We start from the raw sequence: 26,320 nt of genomic DNA on the forward strand, positions 1-26,320 counted from the left end.
ATCTATCTATGTATCTATGTAATCGGCGCTGCTGACTCACTCATTTAGGTCCATAATGAGGGTAATGGGATTTGTAACGGCATCGCTAACCCAGAGCGGCCGAGTACTCCTCTCTCTCCCCGTCTCACTGCGGAGCATCACTTGACTCACTCTCTGCACTCTCTCTGCTTTATCTCCTCCACTCATTCTTCTCTCTCCCTCTCTCTCTCTGCCTTTTGTCTGTGTCCCCCATAATAACACACTGGGTGGGGGGGGGGGGGGGATACAGAAAGGAGATAGTCATGAGGCCAAAAAGAGAGAGAACTCTGACGCAAGAGCCCAAAGAAGAAAGACTTCGATACGGTTTGACGTCGGAGACACTTAGAGTCGAGTTAGGTGATGGGTAGTGGCCACTCTTAAGTGAACTCTTTACACACTTTGAATTCCCTTGACTTTCAGAACAACAACGTCTTCGTAAACAACATTAAGGGTGGAACGAGGACTGCGAGGGAAAAGACCGCATTGTTAAGGCAACAGACGGGAGGGGGCGGCGGGGAGGGGGGGGGGGGGGGGGGGGGGTTACCATTGAAGCCCAGAGCAAAAGTGTTGCGGGGCAAAAACCTCACATCCGTAGTTTCTGCTGCATTATATATGACACGCTTCTAATTGAACCACTCTCATGAACATGAACTCACTCATCTCTGGGGGCGGTTATGCCGGAGCAGAACCCCCCCCACCATCCCACCTTACCACCCCCCACCCCCCCCCCCCCCCCCAAAGCGTAGGCACGTTATTCATGGTTGCTGATAAGCATTTCTATCAAAGCCTCTCTTTTTACAAAAGAGAAATGTTTTATGTTTAGACAAATTTCCCACACAGCGCTTTAACTGGCATAACCATTAGAATGAGCACCTCCCCCATTACCACCACCACCACCATCACCACGACCACCACCACCATCACCACGACCGCCATCACCACCATCACCACGACCGCCATCACCACCATCACCACCATCACCACGACCGCCATCACCACCATCACCACGACCACCATCACCACCATCACCACGACCGCCGCCCCCACCGTCACCACCACCACCACCGCCACCACCACCATCACCACCATCACCACGACCGCCATCACCACCATCACCACGACCACCATCACCACCATCACCACGACCGCCGCCCCACCGTCACCACCACCACCACCACCACCACCGTCACCACCACCACCACCATCACCACCACCACCACCATCACCACCGTCACCACCACCACCACCATCACCACCATCACCACCGTCACCACCACCACCACCATCACCACCATCACCACCATCACCACCGTCACCACCACCACCACCATCACCACCGTCACCACCATCACCACCGTCACCACCACCACCACCATCACCACCATCACCACCGTCACCACCACCACCACCGTCACCACCACCACCACCACCACCGCCACCACCACCACCACCACCACCACCACCATCACCACGACCGCCGCCCCCACCGTCACCACCCCCCACCCACAGCCCTGTTTATTGGGTGCTGCTGCTACCCGGGAGCAACTCCTCCACCCGGCACGATCTAAGGAGGGAGACGTGGGAGGTCACGACTGACTCCCCCCCTCCTCCCCCCCTCCTCTCCCCCTCCTCCCCCCCTCCCTCTCTCCACATCGGCTACATTTGTGAAATGTAAGCTCATTTGAGAGCATGGAATTATATCCCCTGTGTCTCCTATGGGGGCGGGTAAACCCACACAAATACACACAAACACACACACGTACACATGTACACACGTACCCGCGCGCATACGCAAGGCATAGATCGCATACGAGCCACCACACAATGGCCACGTTCACATACAGGTGAAACATTTAAACAACAAGAAGGCATTGATTTTTTCACTTACTCTCTGTCTTCACTTGGTAAAGCATTCATGTCCCCTTAAAACCATACCATTTGAGATACCGGTAGTTTGATTCACAGTACTATTTACATTTTGTGATATTGCTGTATTAATCCAGAAATAGAAACATAATGAAGAATGGTAAAGAAGTAATATGTGCAGATAGTTAGCAGATACCATCCTTTTTATTAAATGAATCAAATGATTGGGAAAATTACATATGTTTATGGGGATTGCTCTTCTCAAAGACACCATGTGTTACAGTAATATATTCATTATCCAATTCAATGATCAAGGAAATGAAATGTGCAGCATGAGTGTGTGAATGTGTGTGTTTGGGTTTGAAGTGGCATCATCGGTTTATGAGTAATTTAGGTGGTTACGTTAAAGCGTTCGTGTTTTACGATATAGCTTTGACTGCGTGATTTATACTAATCATTTGCATACATTTCCCTGCTAATGCTTCTTTCCTTCATTTGGTGGCAGCGTGGGATTTATGGTTCCATGAGTGTATCTTGTCCAGATGCTGTGGGCATGGGTACACCATATATGGGTGCAAAAGCACGCATGCATATGGATGCGTGTGTTTCAGTGTATATTCCCTTGCTCTGTGCCATGCCGCATAGCAGTGTGTGTGTGTGTGTGTGTGTGTTTTGGTGCTCGGGTGAGTTTGTGTGCAAGCGACAGTGATTAATGAGCATAGGAGAGTGCCTGTGGGCTGAGATCAGGTGCAACAAGATTTAACTTAGCAGAAAACACTCAATTCCTTCCCCACACATTCAATTAACCTGTCTTGGTGCTCTCTTTCTCTCTCTCTCTCTCTCTCTCTCTGTCATACTCTCTTTCTCTCTCTAAATCGCTTTCACTCTCTCTTTATCCATCGCTCGCTCGCTCTCCCCACCCCACTCTCTCTCTTTCTCTATCACTCTCTCTCTCTTCTCCTAACTCTCTCTCGCACACTCTCTCTCTCCCCTTCTCTCTCTCACCCCCTCTCCGTCTCGCTTCAGTCTCTCTCTCCCACTTGCTCTCTCTCTCCCCCCCTCTCTCTCTCCCTACTCTCCCCCTCTACGTCTTGCTTGGCTCTCCCTCTTTCTCTCTCTATCTCTCTCTCCCCCCCCCTCTCCGCTTCTCTCTCTCTCTCTCTCTCTCTCTCTCTCTCTCTCCCCCCCCTCTCTCTCCCCCTCTCTCTCTCCCTTCCCCCCTCACTCTCCCCCGCTCCTCTCTTTCCCCCCCCCCCCCTCTCTCTCCCTTTCTCCCCCTCTCTCTCTCCCTCCTCTCTCTCATGTGCCCCGCATGACCATTTATCTCTGAGCTCTGCTCACACATCACTCTCCCCCGGCCACGCGGGGCCCCTTTATTAAATGGCAACCTTTTATTTACAGGCGTGCATTGGTCTCCCACAGTGCTCCGTGCATCACGGCATGTATAATCTGCCTCTCAGATCAAATGGCGCCTTCGCCCTTTTAATAAGAGTATAGCGTGCACGACGGACACGCCGCCGCTCCTCCCTCCCCCAGGGACCTTCCCTTCAAGAGTCTTCAAGTAATTACACACGTGCTTTGATTAGGACACTCCTGCAAAAAGATTAGCCTGGTGGTTGCCTGGTTGCGTTCCTGTCTTTGATTTAGTAGTTGTAGTTGTAGCATGTTGGGAATTTGTCAAGATGAAGCGGGGGGTCTTCAGGGAGACCAGTCGGAGAAGTTCAACCCTGGGACACATCTTATGCGGGCAGCCCGTTCTTTTAAGACACATCCTATTGACACAATGACGTATTCATTACCAAACACTAATCCACTCTTCAGCCGACTGTATCACATTGAAACCGAACGTGAATGAGTGCGTTGATGGTTGTTCTCATCCAATCTGGACAATCTTGCCTCATCCTTCCTATTATCTGCCTATAACTGTATTAGCCAAACTATGGCTAATCCATTATCAGCTTCATCAGCTTCTTCATTGCATTTTTTTCTCTGTGTTTGTAGGCTGGAGTTTCAGCATGGGCTCAGCCTACCAGTTCCACAGTTGGAGGGTGTTTGTGGTGGTGTGTGCCCTGCCCTGCGTCTGTGCCGTGGTGGCCCTCACCTTTATGCCTGAGAGCCCCAGGTTCTATCTAGAGGTATGTATCCTCCTTCTCCTCCTCCTCCTCATCCTCCTCCTCAGCATCCTACTCCTCCTCCTCACTTCTGCCTCATCATCCCCATCCTCCTCCTCCCCGCATCACCATCCTCTTCCTCCTCCTCCTCCTTCTCCTCCTCCTCCTCCTCCTCATCATCCTAACCGCGTCATATAAGCTGTATTTTCTATCACATAAAATAACTTTTTTGGGATTCCTCCACTGCACATATACTGACCTCGACAGTATGAGTCAGCTTAAGCCTGGAGACTTTGGCAACACAGCATTCCATGCTTCCTTCTACTACCCATCAGTAGCAGCAGCAGGATGTGCACGCAGGCTTGCTGTGGTACACTAATCACACTTTGATGTGAAATGACTCATCTCTGTCGTGACTCAAGTGACACAATTGCTGTCAGGAATGAAGGGGGTGTCTTGTTGTATAAAATGTGTCGGTGTGTGTGTGTGTGTATATGTGTGTGTGTTTGAGTGTAAATTTGTGTGCGCGTGTGTATAGTTGTGTGTGTGTGTGCGTGCGTTGGCACATCTCTGTTGTGACTCAAGTGACACGACTGCTGTCAGGAAAGAAGGGGGTGTCTCGTATGTAATGTGTGTGTGTGTGTGTGTGTCTGTGTCTCTGCGTGTGTTTATTTATGTGTATGTGTGCGCGCGTTTGTGTATTTGTAAAGGTGTGTGGTAGCGTGCGTGCGTACCATGTGTGTGCACTTATATATACACGTATGTGTGTGTGTGTGTGTGTGTGTGTGTGTGTGGCTCTCGCTCTGATCCCATTAATTCCCCCTCGGCTTCCCTTCCCCGCTTCCTCTGTGCCTTCTGTCAGGTGGGGAAGCATGACGAGGCCTGGATGATCCTCAAGCAGATCCACGACACCAACATGCGGGCGCGGGGGCTGCCGGAGAAAGTCTTCACCGTGAGTTAACTCCTTCCCTCCTTCTCTCCTTCCTTCCTTCTCCTTCCTGCTGTGCCAGCTCCTGCCTGGGCTGGCGTTCTGCCACACACTTAGGAGAGCAAAGAGGCTTATTTTCCCCTCTCCCGCTACGACAGGGTTTTTTTTCCTTAAAAAGAAAAGCTTTCTCCGGGATCATATCTGAATCGTGAAGGGTCTAGAAGCTGTTTGGTGTCATTTAGACTTATTTGCTGGCTGAGGTGCGCTTTGGCAAAGCCTCTTAGTCTCCCCATGGTGTCGCTGCTTGGTGTGAGGATTTTGCATGGTAAAAACACACCTTTCACACGCATGTCTTTTGCAAGAGCTGTTGGTCTTGCTATCCCAAATGCATTCAGTCTTACAAAAAAATTATCTGTCGAACAAATATGTCATCCATCCATGAAACCTTTTGAAATATTTTGATACAACATAACCTAAAGTGAGGCAGAATAAAACACTGCTGTTCTTCTGTGGTTTATATCATTCAGGTGAACAGAATAAAGATCCCCAAGCAACTGGATGAACTGGTGGAAATGGAATCGGAATCTGGCAACCCGGTCTCCAAAGCATTCTTCAGAATCAAAGCGGAGATATATGGGGTACCGCTCCTTAATGCCACCGTGTAATGCTACATGTATTTCCCCATCTGCTGTATATACAATAATAAATGCATTTTCCTTACAGATCTACGTGAATCTGAAAAAGTGTTTCAACTACCCCATGCGGGAGAATATGATTCGCCTTGCCATCGTGTGGTTTACGTTGTCGTTTGGGTGAGCGATGACGATATATGTTTCAGTGTGATTGGTACATTCTTTTTGTTTAGGGGTTGAGGATTTTCTGATGAACCAGCTTCTCCTGTACAACCCTTTGTGCAGGGAGAACTCTCACTTCTTTGTGGTGGGAGAAAGCACAATGCAGCCAGACGTGCGACCTCATTTCTTTCCTGTCAGCCTGATCCCTCTGCTGTGTAGAAGTAGAAGTCGGTCCCTGAAATCAATCACGGGGCCTCTCAATCAATACTGACCCAGCGGTGTCTCAGCAAAAACCAGGAATGGAAATGAAACGCCAGCAGAGATAGACACAGAAACTTAAACAGGCCCCCTTTTGCTCCTTTTTAAGAACCACCTTATCTTTCCAGTCCGTTATCAAAAAACACGTTGTGCTCTCAGCAATAGCTAGTATAAAGGGAGGGAAATGATGGCTGAGGGGAATTCCACTGGCAACCTTGAATATCGGTTGTATTTTGACGGATTAGCTTGCTGCCCCCCCCCTCTCCCCTTTGGCTACCTAGGTACTATGGGCTGTCAGTGTGGTTCCCTGATGTCATCAAGCACCTCCAGGCGGATGATTACGCCTCCAAGGTGAAGAGCCACAGCAACGAACGCATTGAGGACATTACCTTCAACTTCACCCTGGAGAACCAGATTCACACCAACAGCGTCTTCGTCAATGACAGGTACGGCAGAGTGCGCCCACTGCTGCAGCTCTGACCTACTGAGGGACGGCCTCTGGGCCGACCGGTGGGGGTTTTAAATGTCACGTATTGAATACTATGTCAGGTCGATGATAGCTCAACTGATTGACGACTAATTGTGGGAGACGTCTGTTAGTCATTGCAATTGTGCAAGACATTGGAATATGAATTCTTGATTTTAAATTAACTACTAAAGCATGGTCGCTTCATCTCGGTTTATAATTTAATATATTGTAATATCACGTTTTTCACAATGTTCCAGATTCATCGGCATGAAGTTGAGGTCGGTCACCTTTGTGGACTCCACCTTCCGCTCCTGCTACTTCGACGATGTCACATCGGTGGGCTCCATCTTCCGCAACTGCACCATTATCGGATCTCAATTCTTCAATACAGGTTAGACCAGGCAGGCGTGCATGTTCTGTAACCATCGGTATCAACAATGGACGATACTGCATGAGTACCGACTGAACGACGAGGTACACAACCCCCACGATCGCTTCCTTCAGTCCCCTTCACCTTTGTGTTTTGTGGCTAGATATTGACGATTCCTTCCTCTGTTCCGCTTAACTTTTGTCCGATGTGTTTTATAGCTAGACATCCCAAAAGGTTTTTCAGTCCCCTTTGCCTTCGTCCGATGTTTTTAGTCGCTAGACATCGACGATAGCTTCATCCAGTCACCGTCGCCTTTGTCCGATGTTTTTAGTGACTAGACGTCGACGATAGCTTCCTCTGTTACCTTCCCCTTTGTCTAATGTGTTTTGTAGTTACTTAATCCGGTCTCCCTATCTTTGTCCGATGTGTGGCTACTGGCTAGACATCGCGATAGCTTCCCCGGTCACCAACCTTTGTCCGATGTTTTTAGTGGCTAGACATCGCCGATAGCTTCCTTCGGTCACCCCATCTTTGCCCGATGGATTTTGTGGCTAGACGTCGACTTATGCCTCCTCCGGTCACCTTATCCTTTGTCCGATGTGTTTTGCAACTAGACATCGATGACTCCAAGTTGATCGATGGCACCGAGGTGATCAACAGCACTTTCGTGCACAACAAGACGGGCTGCCAGATGACGTTTGATGATGACTACAGCGCCTACTGGGTCTACTTCATCAACTTCCTGGGGACCCTGGCTGTACTGCCGGGAAACATCGTGTCTGCTCTCCTCATGGACAAGATCGGCCGCTTATCCATGCTGGGTAGGTAGAATTTTTTTTTTTTTGTGTGTGTGTGTGTGTGTGTGTGTGTGTGTGTGTGTATGTGTGCGTGTGTGTTCGTGTACGTGTGTCTGTTTATCTATTGCCTTTGTGTGCGAGGCTCTGTCCGGGAGATGATTGGGTAGGTAGGTCATCGGCTGCTCTGTAGTCATTTGTTTTAAGATTGACTGTGGACATCGAAATGATTTATGCTACGAGAGTAGCATTCATCATGGCGTATGAGAGGGCAATTTTGATCAGGGTCCACCCCCCCTTCTCTTGACCATTATTCAAGGGGATGTCACATACACTAGCGCTCTCTCTCTCCTTCTTCCTCACATAAAGCTCCCCATTCATCAGCTTGTCTCCCTCTCGTTCTACCGCTGCGTATGTGTCTGTATTTGTATTGGTATTGGTTTTGTGTCCAGGTGGCTCCATGGTTCTGTCGGGCATCAGCTGTTTCTTCCTGTGGTTTGGCACCAGCGAGTCCATGATGATATTCATGCTGTGCCTGTACAACGGCCTGAGCATCTCAGCGTGGAACTCCCTGGACGTGGTCACCACAGAATCCTTCCCCACAAGCAGGAGGTGAGTGCGCCACCACCAGGCCGTGTTTGGTACCACGCTCCAAACTTCACTTACTATGCATGCTATTATGCTACAAGTCATTCCATTTGAGTAGCCTACCTCTGCACACGCAGAGACATAAATAACCAAGGATTTATTTATTAATAATTAAAAAATATATATATATATATTTGAGTAAATGTAGGAATGACTGCGGTGTCCAAACATACCTTTATCCCCCTCCCTCCAGGGGGACAGGGTTTGGCTTCTGCAACGCCCTGTGTAAGCTGGCGGCCGTGATGGGGAACCTGATATTCGGCTCCCTGGTGGGCATCACCAAGGCCATCCCCATCCTCATGGCCTCGTCCGTCCTGGTGGGCGGCGGCCTGGTGGCCCTCCGGCTCCCAGACACCCGGGCAAATGTACTCATGTAACCCCCCCCCCCCCACCTTCCCATCCTCTTCCTCCCAATCCACCTCCTCCCCATCCTCCTCCTCCTCCTCCTCCTCCTCCCCATCATCCTCTTCCTCATAGGAGTGGTGCAAAGGGCTTGGTTCTTATGTGAACACGACCGAAGACAGGCTCGCTCTCATTTGGTGTTTCGGACCATCTCTGACGGTCTAATGCTAATTAAGATGGTCATCTTTTTCTTGCTGTCGCTGAGGAACCTTATGATTCTTTGATGGTTCATGATTGTATTAATGATCATGGAAATTTGATTATGCAAATACACAATTGGACTTGATTAGATGAGAGATGAGCAATTTTAAATTAATGCCTCCACATGTTAAGGATAATAGACTACCATTCATCTTATTTTTAAACGGGGTGAACCACATCTAGACCAATGATTCCAGACGAGATGTCTTGGATATAGGGTGAGTGACAAAATACATGGCTGGAGCTTGTAGGGTAACCTAATGAGATCACGAGATGTCTGATATTGATACAGTCCTATTAGGACAGGAGGACAGATGGGGAGGTGAGTCAAAACAAGCCGTAATGAGCAGTGCCAACCTGCTGTGGGGAAATGAGGATCAGAAGGGCCAGACACACTCACACATCTGTATGACAGCTGGCTCTAGCCCACAGAACTCACACAGGAACTGCCCCTAGACACACAAAAGGCTACGACGTACACAACAACACTCATCAAACTCAAACACATGTATACACACACACACACACACACACACACACACACACACACACACACACACACACACACACACACACACACACACACACACACACACACACACCAAACTTAAACAAACAAAAAGACACAGATACAGAGATAGCATATATTTGCGTGTTAAAAATAATAAAAAAAGTTGGTCAAATAATACGTTTAAGCCAGTTTTCGCAATTCAAACACGAAATGTAGTCTGCAACTTTTACCCATTCTAATGAGTCTTTGGGTTGTAGATCATCTTTGCAGAACACAAAAGTCCTTTGCACTACCCCTACCCCCTACCTAAGAATAAAAAGGCCATATGAAAATAACTATGTATTTGGTTGTATGATATGTTAAAATATCAACATGCTTGTTTTTTTGCTTCTATGTGAAAATGACTCTTTAATGTCTTCCCACGAAAAAAAGCAGAGTTTGAAAACATTTTTGTCATGATGTTGGCTTGCACTCCCCGCGCGGTGTCATCGTGGCTCTCTGACCAGGGCTGTGCTTCATTGAAACATTTGGAATCAGCGCGGTGTAGGATCTTGCTCATGGCACTGGCTTTGATGTTGACATATCATGCTGATTCCTTTTTTCAAAATACTGAATAGCCTTTTTAAATGTGCCTCTCCATCTCTGGAGCACCCCCCCCCCTCTGAAGGTTAGATTGGATGGACAGAAAATGTACAGGATGTAAAATAAGAAAAAAAGAAAGATATACCGTTCATATCAGAGTGTATCCGGAGCAGACCTCAAATATATTGCTTATGGTGGCAAAATGATGCTCCGTCCATTACCAATGTTAACCATTGGAACCATTTGACCGAGCCATATCCAAATATCATACTATATAAAAAATATTATATGTGTGTGTGTACACAGAACACAAAAAGCCCAGGCAAAGAGTTTAAAATATCCAAGCTTAGAATGACTAGGTCATTGTGACATTAGCCCCAGATGTGGGAGAATACCATTTTACAAACTGCCTTTTTTTTGGCTAAGATACCAATGGAGCATAATATGATAAAATGGTGCAATATATTATGCATCAGCGCAGAATGCTGGCGCCAAACAGTATCCAGCTGCAACAGCTGAATAACTGTCTAAAAGGTAACAGTGTCACATTTCCATAGTCAGCCAGGTAAAATGTTCGTGTAGTTGTAGTTTAAGATTTTAAAACTGATATCATACTGTCATATCAATCAAAAACATAGTTCACATGCCATCAACTGTTACATCTGGCCAAAATGTTTCCTAAATGTTGAATGAAATTAGCTCCATAAACACTTCCATCCAATCTCCAGGAAAAAGTAAACTAGTGTCCTCAAATCCCATTTTGTTTGTGCCTGTAGTTTGTATTTGCTGTTGCTATCGGCCTGTGTTTCCCTGGTTCAATTTTTGTGTAGTATCTGTGATCGTAGCTTTGAGGTAGTCTAGCTTTCTCCTTGTACTACCATGGGCTTTTTTTTTTTCCAAGGCTGTCTAAGGAAAAACACAGCAAGGATGTGTGTGATTTCATGGACTCCATTTGGATCAACCACCTGTGTGTCGGTGAGCTGCTAATGTGTAACAGATATTTTTAGACGATATGTTTTTTAACAAAAAAAAAAGAATATATATAGGATTTGTATTGTCAGCAACAGCAGTTGCACTGATATAAACCAGTGTCAAAACAAAGCTACTGGTCCGTGCAGCCCTGTCCATACTATTCCATCAGAAGATTGCAGAATAACATGAGAACTGCATCTATATTTTTCCAAGTGTGTTAAAAGCTTGACATTTAACTTGTGAATCTGTTGTATTTAAATTATTTATTTATTTATGTATGTATTTATTCATTTAAATATTTATTTATTTCAGGGTGGCATGTTATTAATTGGGTTTCTGGTTTTGCTGTTATGCAGTGAAATTGTATGTGCATTTGTGTGTGTGCGTGCGTGCGTGCGTGCGTGCGTGTGTGTGCGTGCCTGTATGTGTATGTGTGTATGTCTTTGTGTCTGTTTGTAAATCTGTTTGTGTATGTGTGGATGAACGAGTGTTCATATACTATGTATGAGTGTGTCCTTGTTTTTGACCACGTTTGTGTGCAAGGTGTGACTGTGTTTGTGTTGACAGTGTAAATATTGTACATATCAAAGCTGATATAGGTGGAGTTCTGCATTCAGTGTGTGTGTGTGTGTCCCTCAATACAATACAATCATGCGGTGTCATGCTTGGCCCAAGCAAGTGTTCTGTAATACTGTGTCAATTGTTGTACATCTCTGTGTGTCCATGTCTCCGAGCTTCATTCTTCTAAACAACTATGTGTGTACAAATTTGCATGGATGTAGAAAGAAACGTCTTTCTTTTCTGCTTAACCTTGTGTTTCGTATTGTAAATTCGCCAGGCAGACGATAAAGGCATACTATGTTGATTGATGTTGTAAGAGGAAGGAAATGTGAATGTATCACACTTGTAAGTTATTTTCCCCATTTTATGCAAGTCAACAAAGACGTGTGACAAGGGAGTTTGTGAAGTTGTTGTGAAAGAAAATAAATGGGAGAGAAGTTGCTGAAGGCCTGGACCCGTTTCAAGGTTCCGAAGGGTGGAAAAAAGAAACGATTATTTTCCATGTGTTGCTATGTGAATACAATTATAAATGGGAAAGCAAGCAGAGATTACAGATGACTACTTGGTATTAAATAAAATTCCAAACTGTTCACAAGCAGTTCATGTGATTTGATTTGCACATTTTACAGTTATTGGAAATCATGCTGTATACGTTTAACGCATTTATTAACATGTACAAATATTTTCATGTTTAATCTAAGATGACTCAATTAATACAAGGAAATGCATTCATTATTTATTATTTTTACTAAAACATTGTATTGCAACATGTGATGCAATGTTGCAACAAATTGATGCTGCCATCTAGCGACTGATATTGGAAATTAATCAAATGGCTAATTTTGAATCAATATCATATTAATTTCATTATAAGCATTGTAATAGGAAAAAAAAACATCGAAAACCTAGAATTAAATATTTTTTTATATATATTGTGTTATAGAGGATGTTACAAATTTATCTACAACCTACATATTTGCTAAACCCAAGCAGGCTGCAGGATAAGCAGATATCTATCGCCACTAGATGGAGCCAACGCTGAATAGTTTTGCCCCATCAATCATTTTATTGGAGGGCGCAGTGGGAGCGGAGAAACGTAGTAGTAAAGGCGTTCATTCAGCAGGGGTAAACACTGGGCGCTATGGAGATATATTTCAGCAAACTTGCACATTCATCCAACTTTTGACACCTCTTTGACTTTTGAGTGGGGGTCCGAGCAGCAGCCTACAACTCCCCGGCTGACCCTGAGCTTTACGGTACTCACCAGCGCCACTCGCTCTGCACTCAGTCGGTATTTGAAGTTTGGTGGAGGAAACGAGGCAGGATGTACCATGAAGAACCCGCCAGCGTACAAAAACCGCGTTATGGAAGTAAGTGTCGAAGTTTCTTTATCGTGTAAATTGTGAGATAACGTAAACTATTTGAACCTCCTAAACGGCAAGTAGAACTGAAGCTGATGTTAAACTAACGTTAAATCCAAGACAAGAAGAATCGTGATCAGGAACAGGTGCTTCACCTGGTTGAATTTATATTTTGAATAAATTTGTCATTGCAATGTTTTATAAACAACATGTCCTATATTCCCTGGTGACGGCAGACTTTATACAATTTTGATATTGGTAGTCCATTTATATCTTTCTGCTGTTTGTGTCAAAGTGTGGTTCTGCAGTGTAGCCCAACACTAGAAAGCCCTGTTGTTTTTCATAGGTTAACTGTGTAGTGACTACACAGTCATTGGAATCTCCCCGAAGTGTGTGTGTGTGTGTGTGTGTGTGTGTGTGTGTGTGTGTGTGTGTGTGTGTGTGTGTGTGTGTGTGTGTGTGTGTGTGTGTGTGTGTGTGTGTGTGTGTGTGTGTGTGTGTGTGTGTGTGTGTCAAACGTTTTTTTTCAAAGGTTAACTATTAAACTGCAAAAACTGGTTGAGAAGTCGACAGCTATCCTGAACTAAAGGAAGTTACCTCAAAAAAACAGTCTTAAGCCTGCTGTTAAGTCAGCACTGAGTGAGATTTGATTAGAGGGCAAAGTTCAACTTTGAGAGAGTTGAAATCAATCGTCACTCATCAATACTTCAACAGGCTACTCTATTAACCCATGTCAAGACAAAAAATACTTGCTTACTTAACACCATTTAGATCAGCTGACATGTGAAAAGGTATACTGTCAGGAAACAAAAAGTTGTTTGCCTAAAGTCTAAAAGGTTTGAAGAGAGTTTGGTCAGTTATCTCTCCCTTTACATTTGTCTTGTGATGTTTTGATTGTCTTTCAAACCTGATGAGTGTAGCCCTCTGTCATAGAGAACAATTGTCTCAAGTGTTATGGTAATATCTGATAGTCACAGTCAGTCACGGACTATGTCACACGCTAACCATGTTATGTGGATTTCCCCACGAATGGAAGACCTATAATCTCAGCCCTATTCTTGAGTTGTTTTCCTGGGGAAACCAAACGCAGATACAACAGCCCTCAGCCAAACTTGCATGTGAGTCATTATCACAAGAGATTCTAAGTTATACTCAGTGAACCTTCGACAAAGACTACACAATCATCCAACATTTAAGAATAGGCCTATAGGCAGCGCCCCTTTGCTGCAAGAGTGCACTTGGCCTCTTCCAGGAAGTGTGAGTCAGTGTGGGGGTCCACGCATGCAGGGGAGCCAATACTTCAGAACCGGGCATTCACACCCCCTCTTACTGGCCAGCTGGGCCAGGGATCTGTGTGTGTGTGTGTGTGTGTCCTCCTTGCAACTCCTTGTAATTTTATCTGCAGGTATGTGTTTATTGCAAAGTCGCGTCATCTCTTTGTCTGAGTAAATCACAGATAAACCTATACAGGCCTTTCCCCTGACTTGGAAGCGTATACTCAACTGGACCACATTCACCGAAGCAGTGGTGCGTAATCCAGTCAGAGGGAACAGTGGTCTGTGACTCAGCACTCTGAGCTTCCAACCGCTCCTCCACTCTGCCAGAAGTAAAGGGATTTGATTGGATTGGAAGGCAGAGGGAGGGAGGCGGGGGGTGGATGAGGCGTGCTGGAGGTGAGGTGGAGCTCATTAACCTGCAGCTAAAGGTCAACGCTCGGCAGAAGTCAGGTGTAGCTCCTCATAGACCACACTGGGTCAAATAGGGTTTATTGGAGCATCAGATTTAATGCAGGCTCCGACTAATGTTTCGGTTTCTAACAGTCATAATGAGATTGCTTGTGAGCATTAAGTAGTTTTTTCGAAACCTGCTTGAATCTGGCCTGCATTTAATGTTACGCTCACAATTATATTTCTCAAATGTTATTGCGCAGGAATGTTTTGCATTGATTGAATCTCACAGCCGTTAAGCTAAAGATAAAATGTCAATTTGCCTACCTTAGTTCGACTAAGTCACAAAAGCTTTGAATATCATGATAGTTTTGGGTTTTCTAACAGACAGGTGTCAGGTATGTGTGTGCTGCCCCTACCACCTTGAATCTTGTTTTTGGAGGCAATTCCTCATATAGGCCGGGTTACAGTTTTCCTCTGGAAAGCCTTTTATGTGAAGTTGGCTGGAATACCATCATCGTGGTGTGTATTGCCATTATTTCAGATCCACAGCCTAAATATATAGCTCTTATAAATCATATGATAAACTTGCCCTCCTCTTTCCATGAGTCAGTTTGATATTATACCACCAGGTGTGAGTGTGATAGCCGTTGCAAGAAATTGGTAATCTGCCTCTTCTGCCATCACAAGTGGGCGTGTCCACCTGGATGTGTGCTGGATAGATCAGTCTTACCAGCCTACCCAGTGGACTGTAACAAACGCTGCTCATCTATCCGTCACACATCTAGGTGAACACTCCCCAAAAACGGCTTGCAACGGCTAATCACACTCACACCTGTTGGTATAATATGTCCCCTTTTAATAGATAGATCTCTACTTTACATATAAAAAGTACCTCACACTCTGCTCGCTTTTCGTAGCCATCCAGGATGACGAGAGGACGTCCGCGGAGGAGATGGACGAGCGCCGGCGACAGAACATCGCCTACGAGTACCTCTGTCACTTGGAGGAGGCCAAGCGGTGAGTCATAAGGAGACCAGCGCTGGCCAATGGCAGGGCCAGAGGGTAGGGCGGTGTGGACTCCCGGTGGAAGTCTCAAAGGCTTCTGAAAGCACATGTGAGGGCTGCTGTCTTAAGAGGTGATCCTGGTCGGAGATGGAAGAAAGCATTACAGTTAAAATTGCCCTTGTTGGTGTTATACTTGGTAACATGAAAGAAAGAGTTGTATATTTAATGATTACTGCAGTGCAAGCACTATAGATTATTGTTTGCAGTATTGATTTTATAGTACAGAATATTGAGGTTCATCGAAATGCACAATCCTAGTTATACAATTTCAACATTAAAAGGACAAAAGAGAAACGCCTGATGATATGATGTCAGACTTGATATAGGCCTAATTGTGAAACTTGTGATATCTGTCACAGTGCTCAGGGCTGAAACTGAACCACTTCCTGCCTTTTACCCAACGGCAGCCAACTTAACAGGAAGCATGTTTTTCATTCGGTAAACGTGGGGTGGTTGTAGCCATTTTAAACTATTTGATAAGCTTTGATGTGACTATAATAAGTGTGACTCGGCATGACCACTGAATGCATCAGCATGGGCTGAGAGAAACTACCTTCCTTCTACTGTACTAGTATTCCCTACCATATTTTGGGGCCATTACTACATGTGTGTGTCGGCTGACTGCTAAAAGGTCCACATAGCTTGGTCCCTATTTCAATCTGTCTACATGAAAATGTTATGTTGCAGGTGGCTCAACTGCCGTTTTGATAAAGGCACCTCATCGGCTGTGTCCAGTGGCGCATGTGAAAGTCACATTGAGCTGGCTTCCTGATACAACTCATTGTTCATGCATTTGTTTGTTAACAAATCCTAACACAATGGAAAATTGGCAAGATTTATAGCGAAAGAGTTCTGTCTTTGACTGAATTTAATCAGACACCATCAATTAATCAGCATGGGGCAACAGTGTTCTAAAGGTCTGTTGGTGACCCTTGTAGAAAGGACAACAATTTTTATATTTACAGCAACCATAGTTGTTAAACATTGGTCAAACCTGTTCTAAGACAGTAGTCTTGATGAGTAGTATATTTTTCAGTCCCAGCACTGCTGAGTGTCCCTCTTCTCTCTCCTTTGAGGGATGAAACCTCTATTCTAGGAAAGGTGTCAATCGGGATTAGGATTAGTGCTAATTTCTGCCGACTTTATGGATTAGGCTCGGCTCAACTGGCATCAAAAGCCAGTAGTACTGACTCACTCGCTCTGATTGTTATCACATAAGCATCCTCATTTGTGTCCATCATAGAACGGTCATTTCTAAGGGGTTTACCAAGTCCTCATGTGTGCCTTTCAAAATAAGTGTAAATGCATTATCATCTTAAAGAGACCCTCCCTACCTACCAGTTGCACAAATGCTTTATATGAAATCATGCAACCCCTGCTACAAATGAACATTTATTCGTTTCTTAGATACCAGGGGGAAAAAAAACATTCACCATAATTTGCCTGACTTTTAATTTGGGATGATTAGCCGATGATCATTCAGAAGCATATGTTTGGGCTACATTCCCTTCAATCCTACCTTTGCTGAATCCCACTTTGGCTAATGGCAAGCAAAACAAACCCTCAATGAGCTTGGCTCATTTACATGATGACCCCCTAAGAGGACGAGACCTGAGGTCTTCATCTTTTACATTTAGGGCATTCATCTTGGGGGTCTGCTCGCTACCGTTTTAGACGGATATGATCGCCGGTGCTAGGGTCCTGAGAGACGGTCTGTTTTGTTTAGCCCGGTCAGTTGCAGCAGAGACAATGACAGGAAAGCCTGTTTGGAGGAGGAGGGGGACACAAACATATGGAGACCAGGGGGAAAGTTCTGACTTGATTTCTCACTACATTGTTGTTACTACAGGAAGTCCTGCGTGTCCTGTCATCCAGACAGGACGTACTCATTCTCTAACCAACCTGCTATTTCACAGCCCCTTTCCTCCTGCTATTCCTGTTGATTTTTTAATAGATTGATAGATAATCTGATTTATATTGGTCCTGATTGATCCTACATCAATAGAGACTATGGGAACCACTATTTTAACTTATTTGTTGTCTTGGTAGGAACATTCCTCTCCTGGAACTCTGACTTTGCCCATCATAGTTTACACAGACACACAACAACACAAAGGCCATTGTCTATAGTTGGTCACAGTTTCAATTACAGGTTATTTTGGGATCTCTTCTCTCTCTTCTCAGTTTCATGAAGCAAAATGTTATATTTTAGCTCATTTTGTCCTATCTGTCTGGTTACACCAATAGTATGATTTCCCCCCTTTTACCGGCCTCCCTGAGATCAAGTCACTTTCCAAGCCATTGGATCAATGTCGCCTCACGTAAGGGCTGCAGAATGCCGATTCTGGAGCAGGTGCTGGCTCCAAAACACACCCTGGCCCTCTCAGGATTCCCAGTCGACGGTGCCTTTGCTCTGTGGGAGATTATGTTTGTATCTTAACTTAATCTTCAGGGCGTTCAGCCTTACTGCTCATTGTCGTTCAGTGAAACATATTTTTGTAGCGGTGTGTGTTTGCAACCGAGCTGTTATCGTTACTGGAAACTGGCGCATTTTCAAGGGCCTAACCACATGAACCTAAACGTAGTGGGATCTCTTACTTCAATATTGACTTTAGGAATTGGATTCCTTTTTTTTTTTTTATGTGTCAGTAAATGGCCACTGTGCTCCCCAAATAGTTAAATGCTACTGTGATTTAAGGACCCATGTTGTTCTGTGTTGTGTTGGCTGCAATCACCCCCTACTTACTGCTTTAGCTGACAGCGGTGGTTCCGGTGATGTTGTTGTGCTTGTTAAGGGACATTCGCCACACACACACTCCACTAGATATCTGTTGACAGCGCATGGTGCGATAGTGTTTTCTCCCAAAGTGCTGACACATGTTTGCAGACACTGATCTGAACGGCCCCTGCTCGTCCTTAATGAGAATAAAGTGTGTGTGTGTGTGTGTGTGTGTGTGTGTGTGTGTGTGTGTGTGTGTGTGTGTGTGTGTGTGTGTGTGTGTGTGTGTGTGTGTGTGGGGCTTACTCGGGTAATGAACTCATGAGTGAGATGACACACTAACTTAACAGAGCTCAAGTCCCCCCTGTCCCTGGCTGGTGTCCACATTAACATGGAGATGGCTAGCAAATACCTTCTCAGACGAGTCTGGGGAGACTGTCACTGAGGCAACCTGGAAAATATGGTCTCACTTCCAGGCAGCAAGCTAATATCTAACAGATTCGCACACGGATGATGAGTCACTCAAACTCGCAAATCATTAACAGACGCTAAGAGTACAGGCTTTTTCTGTAATGCCACAGTGAATAACCCGACAGAGCCCACCATACTTATGTGATTTGGACTTTGACCGTGGCGTTATCATCTATTTTTTAATGTAGGTCATGTTGCTCAGTTAGTCTATAGTAAAAATTGCATTCCATTAGCACATCAGTGATGCGACTATGCTGATTTCCGTGCTCTCCATCTCCCTGTCCGCAGTACTCTTATTTCTCGGCAATGATGGCCCTTTGGTGTCCCTTCTCTCACCCCAGCGGACACATAGCAACATCCCTGACCTGCCATTCAATCATCAACCCGATTGTGATTTCAGCACACTGGGCCCTGCTCTTTGGCCTGCTCTTTGGGGCATTCACAAAGGCTTTATAGAGTTTTACAGACTGGTCAAATATTACCAATCAAGTCTAAAAGCAGCTTGCAAAAGAACTGCAGGAAACAGTGCACATGGACAGACGATAACAGTGCCCCAATAACAATACCCATACTGGCCCTTGGGTATCTTGGCTACTCCCAGCCACAGCAGTTCCGTATGTTAACTTAATGAAAAATGAATGAATGAATGAATGAATGTTGCATAGGCTGCGATGTGTAGCCAAGCTATTTCGGTTACATTCATGAGCTCTTGGTTACATTGATGAAAGTCTCTGGAAGTATTCTTAAATGCAGCCATTAGCTTATTTAACAAGCACTCATGCTTTGGTAACCAGTTCTCTTGGATAACTTTAATGTTCATTTGCATGCATATCAGGAATCGAGGCATTCGATCGCTTTGCACCAAGGCATAGCTCTTCAGACATCCCATAATCCCTTGTTGAATGTCTAGACATTGAGTTGTTAAGTGAAGCACGCTGAATAAAGAGCTACAAGATGCTGTCCAGTCGTCTACAGAGTCTAAAGGAGATGCAAAGATTTTGTGGAGGAAGGATTGAGGAATAGAGAAAGGAGTTCAGGGTAAGGTGGTATAGTATGTCCTAATAAGGTCATATACAAAGGTGAGGAGAGCAGGGTGTGTCCATCCAGTGTCAAACATCAGCCGAAGAACAGGATGTTCCGTGTCCGTGTAGGGTCACATCTAGGTAACCCCGGGAGGGAAGGAATGTCGATTAGGTAATTACTCTGTAGACAAAGCTAATGAAGCAGTGCATTATTACCAAAAACAACTCTTCCTCATCCATGAGGTACATGACGCTTCTCCACTAATACTCGCATGCCATGGTCAAAGGCATGACAAAATAATCGTATTCCTCACTCTATACTTCACTTTGTATATTTCTACACAAGGGGCTTTCTGATCTGTTGGCTTTTTCCCTTTGAAGCAAGCGCTACGTCAGGTGAAGGAAAAACCAATATTGACTCCCGCTGGGTATGTGTGTATGCACCCAGTCGCTGGAGAGCTAGCTCGCGCTGCTTTCTCTTAGATCTCAGCTAGCAAGGTGAGGACAAGATAAGAGTTTGTTGTTTGTTTATATCCCCATTGTATCCATGGCGATGAAGGCAGGCAAAAGTCAACTTGAACGATCAATTGCAAAGCGTCTGGAGGTCTGGAAATTGCAAAAGATTGCTTTCATATTGTTTGACCTTGATTCGTTCCCTGATCGTTTCCCCGGTCTTTAGTGTCACCCTCAAGCTTCTAATAACTACTTGAAACTAGGTGTACCCCTATCCAAGGTGTCGTTGTTCCTTCGATTGGTCTTCACTGCTGTGTCCACCGGATAAGCCCCAGCGAGATCCTCGTCCTAACGGGACCTTCTCTCTGTCCTCTGCCTCGCTCTCAGGTGGATGGAGGCCTGTCTGGAGGAGGACCTGCCCCCCACCACCGAGCTGGAGGAGGGGCTGAGGAACGGCGTCTACCTGGGCAAACTCGCAACCTTTTTCGCCCCCAAAATGGTGTCCCAGAAGAAGATCTACGACAGAGACCAGACCCGATACAAGGTGTTGTACATGTCCGTTTCCATGTGATCTCTGTCTCCCCTGGCCATAGTCCTGTCTCTAATATAGATAACCCCTGGTGAGGTTAAAGACCTCTACTGACACGCCGGTTAACCCCTTGGTGGGCGTTTCCTGTGAATTCCTCAATAGACTTGCCAAACGGGAAGCTTCTGAATTTAGATCCTCCATGTCATTACTTCCTGTTAACAACCTCGGATTGGGAAAGCCATGGCGTTGGGAAACACAAGGACATGTGACCTGCTTTGGCAGGCACTTAAAGTCTAAGCAAGTGAGGTGGAGAAAACAATCTAAGCATACCATTTTCCTTATCAATGATGTTGCAACCACACAGATTCTGCGTTCTGCACCTGCAGATGTCATCAACCGTGTGCAAAGTCAGTTCATGAAATAAGGTGCTTTTTGAGGATAGGGAGGGATTCTGCGGATCCTATACCTGCAGGTCTTCTGGGAGGGCGATTCTCTGGCTCTATGTAACCCGCTCCACCGGCGGGCTAACAAACATGAAAGGAGTCCGGACTGATGATAGGTGCCACTCAGTTTAAGCAGTGCCAGACGCTGTTCATTAGTGTGGAGGGGTGGGGCAGAAGGGAGATGTGAATGATGCTGGAGGGTGGGGCTGATCCGGAGACTGCCTAGAAGGCCAACTTCAAGGATTTGAACTGGGTGTGACCTGCCACTGGGAGCCAGGGGTTTGACGACGTAGAGAGACGTGATGTGCGAGCTGCTGCTGCAGACTGAGTACTATGCAGAGGTTAAAGGTCCCATGACATGCCACCAGGTGTGGGTTGATTTGCTGTCACAAGCCATTTTGGAAATCTGTCCCTTAGCTTATGACATCACAGGTGGGCGTGTCCACCTAGATGTGTGCCCGACAGATCAGTCTACCAGCCTACCCAGTGGACTGTAGCAAACGCTGCTCATCTATCCGTCACACATCTAGGTGGACACGCCCACCTGTGATGTCATAAGGGACAGATTTCGAAAACTGCTTGCAACGGCTAATCACACCACACCTGGTGGCATGTCATGGGACCTTTAAGCAGTGCATGCTGGGAGCCAAGCCAGTCAAGCCTTTCATGTGAAATGAGACCGTTCCTGATGGTATATGTAGAGGATTTTGGGGTGCATGATCAAATCCGATCGGGATGTTTGCTTTGGTTACCTGGGAAATTTGCTTGATATTCCAGACCCGATTAACATGCCGATATTGTTGAAGTCCTGAATGTTGTTTAACCCCTATTGTGTGTCTGAAGGCTCATATCAATGTGTTTTTTGTTCTATCGTTTCTTATCTCAGAGCACAGGGCTACATTTCAGACACACCGACAACACTGTGCATTGGCTCCGGGCCATGGAATCCATCGGGCTGCCCAAGGTGAGCCGGCCTTGCTGGGGTCGGGGTGTCACACGGCGTTCCCTGTCTGTATTCCCTTCCCATCTCATTAACGGCCCTTTTGGTTCTAAATGTGTATCTGTGCAACTTTAAAATGTGCCTGTGTTCCATAGGTTTTAACAAGACCTCACGTTAGCAATTCAAAAAAATACTTTTTTTTATTATTACACACGAAGCGATTAAGTGATTATGCCAAACTCTGAGAACGAGTGGTCTAGCATTTGGATATTTTCCTATGTCATGGGTACACGCATGCAGTCACGCACACACGCACACCTGTTATTGGTGCTGTTATTTGGCCAAAACAAATGGTAAACATTGACACATGTAATCGAGACGAGGGCGTGCAGTCCTGAAAGAGTGGCATTAACACCAATCCATCTTTTATGAGCGATGACAAAAGCCTTTTTCCCTCAGGAGAGTTACTGGAAGGAGTTGTGTTGAGGCGGATACGTTTCAAATCATTTTGTGTAAGAGTTTAAGTTCAAGGACTGCTATCATGTTTCCACACAAACTGGTCCATTCCGCATGATTCGGCGGTCACAGTGAAACAACAAGCGTGCATAACCTTGATCTAATGCTATAATTGTCGGCTGTAATGCATTGTCTGCATTCAGCCTCTCTCCCTCTCGCTCTTGGAATGCAGGGATAATTGTTTTGATGGACGTGGGCTGTCCCCGTTCGGCCGCGGCAGATAAAGAGTGTCAGGCTTCTTTAATACCGGACGGCCGATTAACGCCTCGCTGCCTCTGGGTTTCTGCTTTCAGATATTCTATCCAGAGACGACCGACGTGTACGACCGCAAAAACATGCCCAAGGTGGTCTTCTGCATACACGCACTGAGGTGAGGGGGGGGGGGGGGGGGGGGGGGGGGGCGTGGAGGTCGCAGACACGGAGTCACGAAATAAGTCCTCTCGGAGGGTCGAGAACAAGGAGTCTTGAGGATACTTTCCTCTTCTGTTTCCCTTCACTTGGCTCGAGAGCCAGATAAGCCGCGTGGTTCTAATCTGCTTGAATAAAAGCAGGATGTTCACCCTAATCTTTCCTCAAGGCGCCACACCTGTTAAGTCCCGGTTATAATTGTGTGTGGAAGAAGGCTCGATCACGTCAGTGCGATCGACCCGTTTTAAAGTGATGCCTTAACGTCTAAAATAATAGCTAGTAATAACATAGGATAACGATAAGGATTAAATGCACCGAAAGGTCTGACATCCCGCTCTCTGCCTGTATAAGACGGTTCAAAGCACTGCTGGGCAAGATGACGATGACTTTAATTTTCCATCTAATAATAATGTTGCAAGTCAACACATTATTAAGTCAGGGAACTGTTGCCCCATCGCATCTCGATCTTGGCAAACATCATGGTTGTATTTAAGCTAGCTTGCCTGTCACTTCTTCAACTGTCCCACCTCCTCTTCTGGATAGCCCTAACCTGGTTTTGTAATACAGTAACGGGAATGCTAATCCCTCACTGGGAAAATGCCTTCAACCTGGATAATCCGCCTTTTAAAAGAGCTAAGCTTTGCAGGTAAAGATACTCATTGAGATTCTCTTGTAATGCAATGTCAGGAACTGAAATGTGCTTAAATAACATGAAACAGGAAGTGTGTGTTTTAAGCATTATAGAGCCGTTCTAAGGTGACCATCAGATTTTTCATAAAGCAACTTTTGCTCAGAATAACTTTTTTAAATGGCAACAATCCCCCACAGTACTGGCGAAACTCTTGAGTGGTTTGGTACTCACACTCACACACACACCGACACACACACTTCTGTAAATCTGAATTTAAGGATGTGGGTATGTAGTAAACATTCTGTTCACCTTCTAGCCTCACCCTAACCAGTTGACACCTTGGTGTACAACTCTTGTGACTGAAAGTGGCTCTGTGACATTTACCTCCTAGCCTCTTTCTAGTCGGGGGTCTCGTTGCGTTACACCACCAGGACCTGTTGATGTTGTCAGAATTTCATCACAGCCAGCCCTACGCAGCGCGATCTAACGCTGCCATTATGTTCCCCCCCCGCGCCCTGGTTTCTCTCTGTTGTGCCATTTTCGGTTACCTCCCTAGAGGCTCTGCTTCCTCCCCCCCCACCCCCCCCCCCCCTGCACACGTGCTCTTCCTTCCTGGTAGTCCGATCTGACTCCCATGGCGGGCCGAGGGCGGGTGGGAGGGATCCACACCTCTGAACACAAACATGCAGGCTGAGGGTGAAGACATTCATATACAGTGAAGCAAGAAGGAAACCTCGCACAGAGCACTGGAGATCAGAGGCCATGGGACACAGATACACACAGCCAATGTTCAGCGTGAACGAGCATGAGAAGGCTACGCTTTGTTTGCTGTGTGTATTTAAACTCAAGGCCACCAGACATGGAGCCCAGATAGGTTTTTCGCCGTAGTCACAAACTGCTTTTATAATGGTATAATAAACGTTCTGTGCTGTTCCTTTCATATCCGTAGCACACTGTCCACTTGTGTTCCTCCAAGTTGGATTGTTATTTTCCTTGGGGCAAATCAGCTGATGAAATACAGAGCATGCACTTTCATCATGCTTCCCCCATTAAAACACTCCTCAGTCAGCTGTTCAGGGCCTTCATAAACACATCCATCAAACATGAGTTCATAGGTTTGTCTACACAGAAATATACCTTGCATTTAATCCTATGGCTCCCCAAGGAGAGACTGTATTTATTTAGTTATGATCACACAAGTCTGGGGGCCAAATGTTGTATTAGCCAGGCTAGAGCTCACTGTCCATTGAGAGTAGTGGTGCTGTCAGAGCTGCCCCAAATCTATAATGCATGGCTGTTTATCACATTCCTGATGAAAGTTTTATGAAGTTTCCAGTCACCGGCCTGTTGCACTCCTTGTTTGTAGTGGGAGTCTATGAGATAGAGCTCCAGCCAACCGGTGCATTTCCACACTAAAGCGGACACTACCCCCTTCTGGGCATAGTGGGGTATTGCTGGGGTGTTGAGATTGACTTCTAACTGCTTACTAATTCTTCTACCTTGACAAATGATGAATAACTCATTCGTTTTTTCCCTTGATGATGTTTTAATGCTTTTGTCTTTGTTTCAGTTTGTACCTGTATAAACTGGGCATTGCACCACAGATACAGGACCTACTGGGAAAAGTGCCCTTTACTGGTAATTCAGATTAAAAAACATATACCAGTTCATAAACTTTTGTCCAACACAAGGGTCTCATCTGCATGCCTCATAAAATAGTTGTTAACCTAAACATTGTCTATTTTCTGAAGATGTCATTGAAAAATTATAAAATTATTTCCTGTATAATAAATATTATTAAAGCATGCATTTAGTATTGACCCCTGGGCCTTGTTGTGCTCTGCGTTCGTGGCGTCACTGTCCTTCAGAGGAGGAGATCAGCAACATGAGGAGTGAGCTGGAGAAGTACGGCATCCAGATGCCAGTCTTCAGCAAGATAGGAGGCCTCCTGGCCAATGAGCTCTCAGTGGACGAGGCTGCACGTAAGTCGCATCCTTCGATTGGATGGGGTGATGAGCACTTATGATATAAGGGTTTTTATTCGCTCGATGGCTCCCCACATTGTTTGATGTTGTAGGGAATGACTATGAACAATGTCACATACATAACTACATTACTTTCTGAAACCGTACTTGGATACAGACTCATACAATTCAGAAGATCATTAGTAGTATTAGTGTATGTAAACCGATATCACTGTAATCTTTGTCGGAAATATACATTGAACCCCATTAAAATGTCACGAGCGACCTCGGCCTTCCTCAGGGCACACCAGTGTGCTGGGGTCCACCGTTCGGGACGGGGAAACCACTGCGTCAGTCTCATAGGGCGCCCCCTTGCAACGCACCTCCCAGACCCTCGTAACGCCCTCTTTCCTCCACAGTGCACGCCGCCGTGATCGCCATCAACGAGGCGGTGGACAAGGGCCAGGTGTCGGGCACCCTGGCCGCGCTGATGAACCCCAACGCCATGCTGAAGAACCCCCAGGAGGCGCTGGCCCAGGACTACCAGGACACCCTGAGCCGGGCCAAGGCCCACAAGGAGCATCAGTCCTCAGGCCGGGTAGGTCTGCACTCACACCCCGCACCTGTGGGCGCGCCACAGTCC

At 45.8% G+C, this 26,320-nt stretch overlaps 2 protein-coding genes across 2 annotated transcripts in view; both read left to right on the forward strand.

The window, feature by feature from the left end:
- sv2ca (synaptic vesicle glycoprotein 2Ca) overlaps positions 1–12,080 on the forward strand; it is a 15,834-nt gene extending 3,754 nt beyond the window's left edge. The window contains exons 2-10 of the mRNA XM_060054233.1: positions 3,886–4,019; positions 4,858–4,947; positions 5,451–5,561; positions 5,647–5,735; positions 6,257–6,421; positions 6,702–6,835; positions 7,429–7,635; positions 8,061–8,220; positions 8,450–12,080. Coding sequence (XP_059910216.1) covers positions 3,886–4,019; positions 4,858–4,947; positions 5,451–5,561; positions 5,647–5,735; positions 6,257–6,421; positions 6,702–6,835; positions 7,429–7,635; positions 8,061–8,220; positions 8,450–8,633 — 1,274 coding nt within the window. The 3' untranslated portion in view covers positions 8,634–12,080. The remainder of the gene's footprint in view (positions 1–3,885; positions 4,020–4,857; positions 4,948–5,450; positions 5,562–5,646; positions 5,736–6,256; positions 6,422–6,701; positions 6,836–7,428; positions 7,636–8,060; positions 8,221–8,449) is intronic.
- A 449-nt stretch (positions 12,081–12,529) lies between these two features.
- The window catches only part of iqgap2 (IQ motif containing GTPase activating protein 2), a 35,488-nt gene continuing 21,697 nt past the window's right edge, over positions 12,530–26,320 (forward strand). The window contains exons 1-8 of the mRNA XM_060054234.1: positions 12,530–12,855; positions 15,434–15,533; positions 20,634–20,790; positions 22,105–22,182; positions 22,968–23,044; positions 25,284–25,351; positions 25,582–25,695; positions 26,097–26,275. Coding sequence (XP_059910217.1) covers positions 12,810–12,855; positions 15,434–15,533; positions 20,634–20,790; positions 22,105–22,182; positions 22,968–23,044; positions 25,284–25,351; positions 25,582–25,695; positions 26,097–26,275 — 819 coding nt within the window. The 5' untranslated portion in view covers positions 12,530–12,809. The remainder of the gene's footprint in view (positions 12,856–15,433; positions 15,534–20,633; positions 20,791–22,104; positions 22,183–22,967; positions 23,045–25,283; positions 25,352–25,581; positions 25,696–26,096; positions 26,276–26,320) is intronic.

Source organism: Gadus macrocephalus, chromosome 6 (assembly GCF_031168955.1).
Source record: "Gadus macrocephalus chromosome 6, ASM3116895v1".
In the NCBI taxonomy this organism is placed as follows: domain Eukaryota; kingdom Metazoa; phylum Chordata; class Actinopteri; order Gadiformes; family Gadidae; genus Gadus; species Gadus macrocephalus.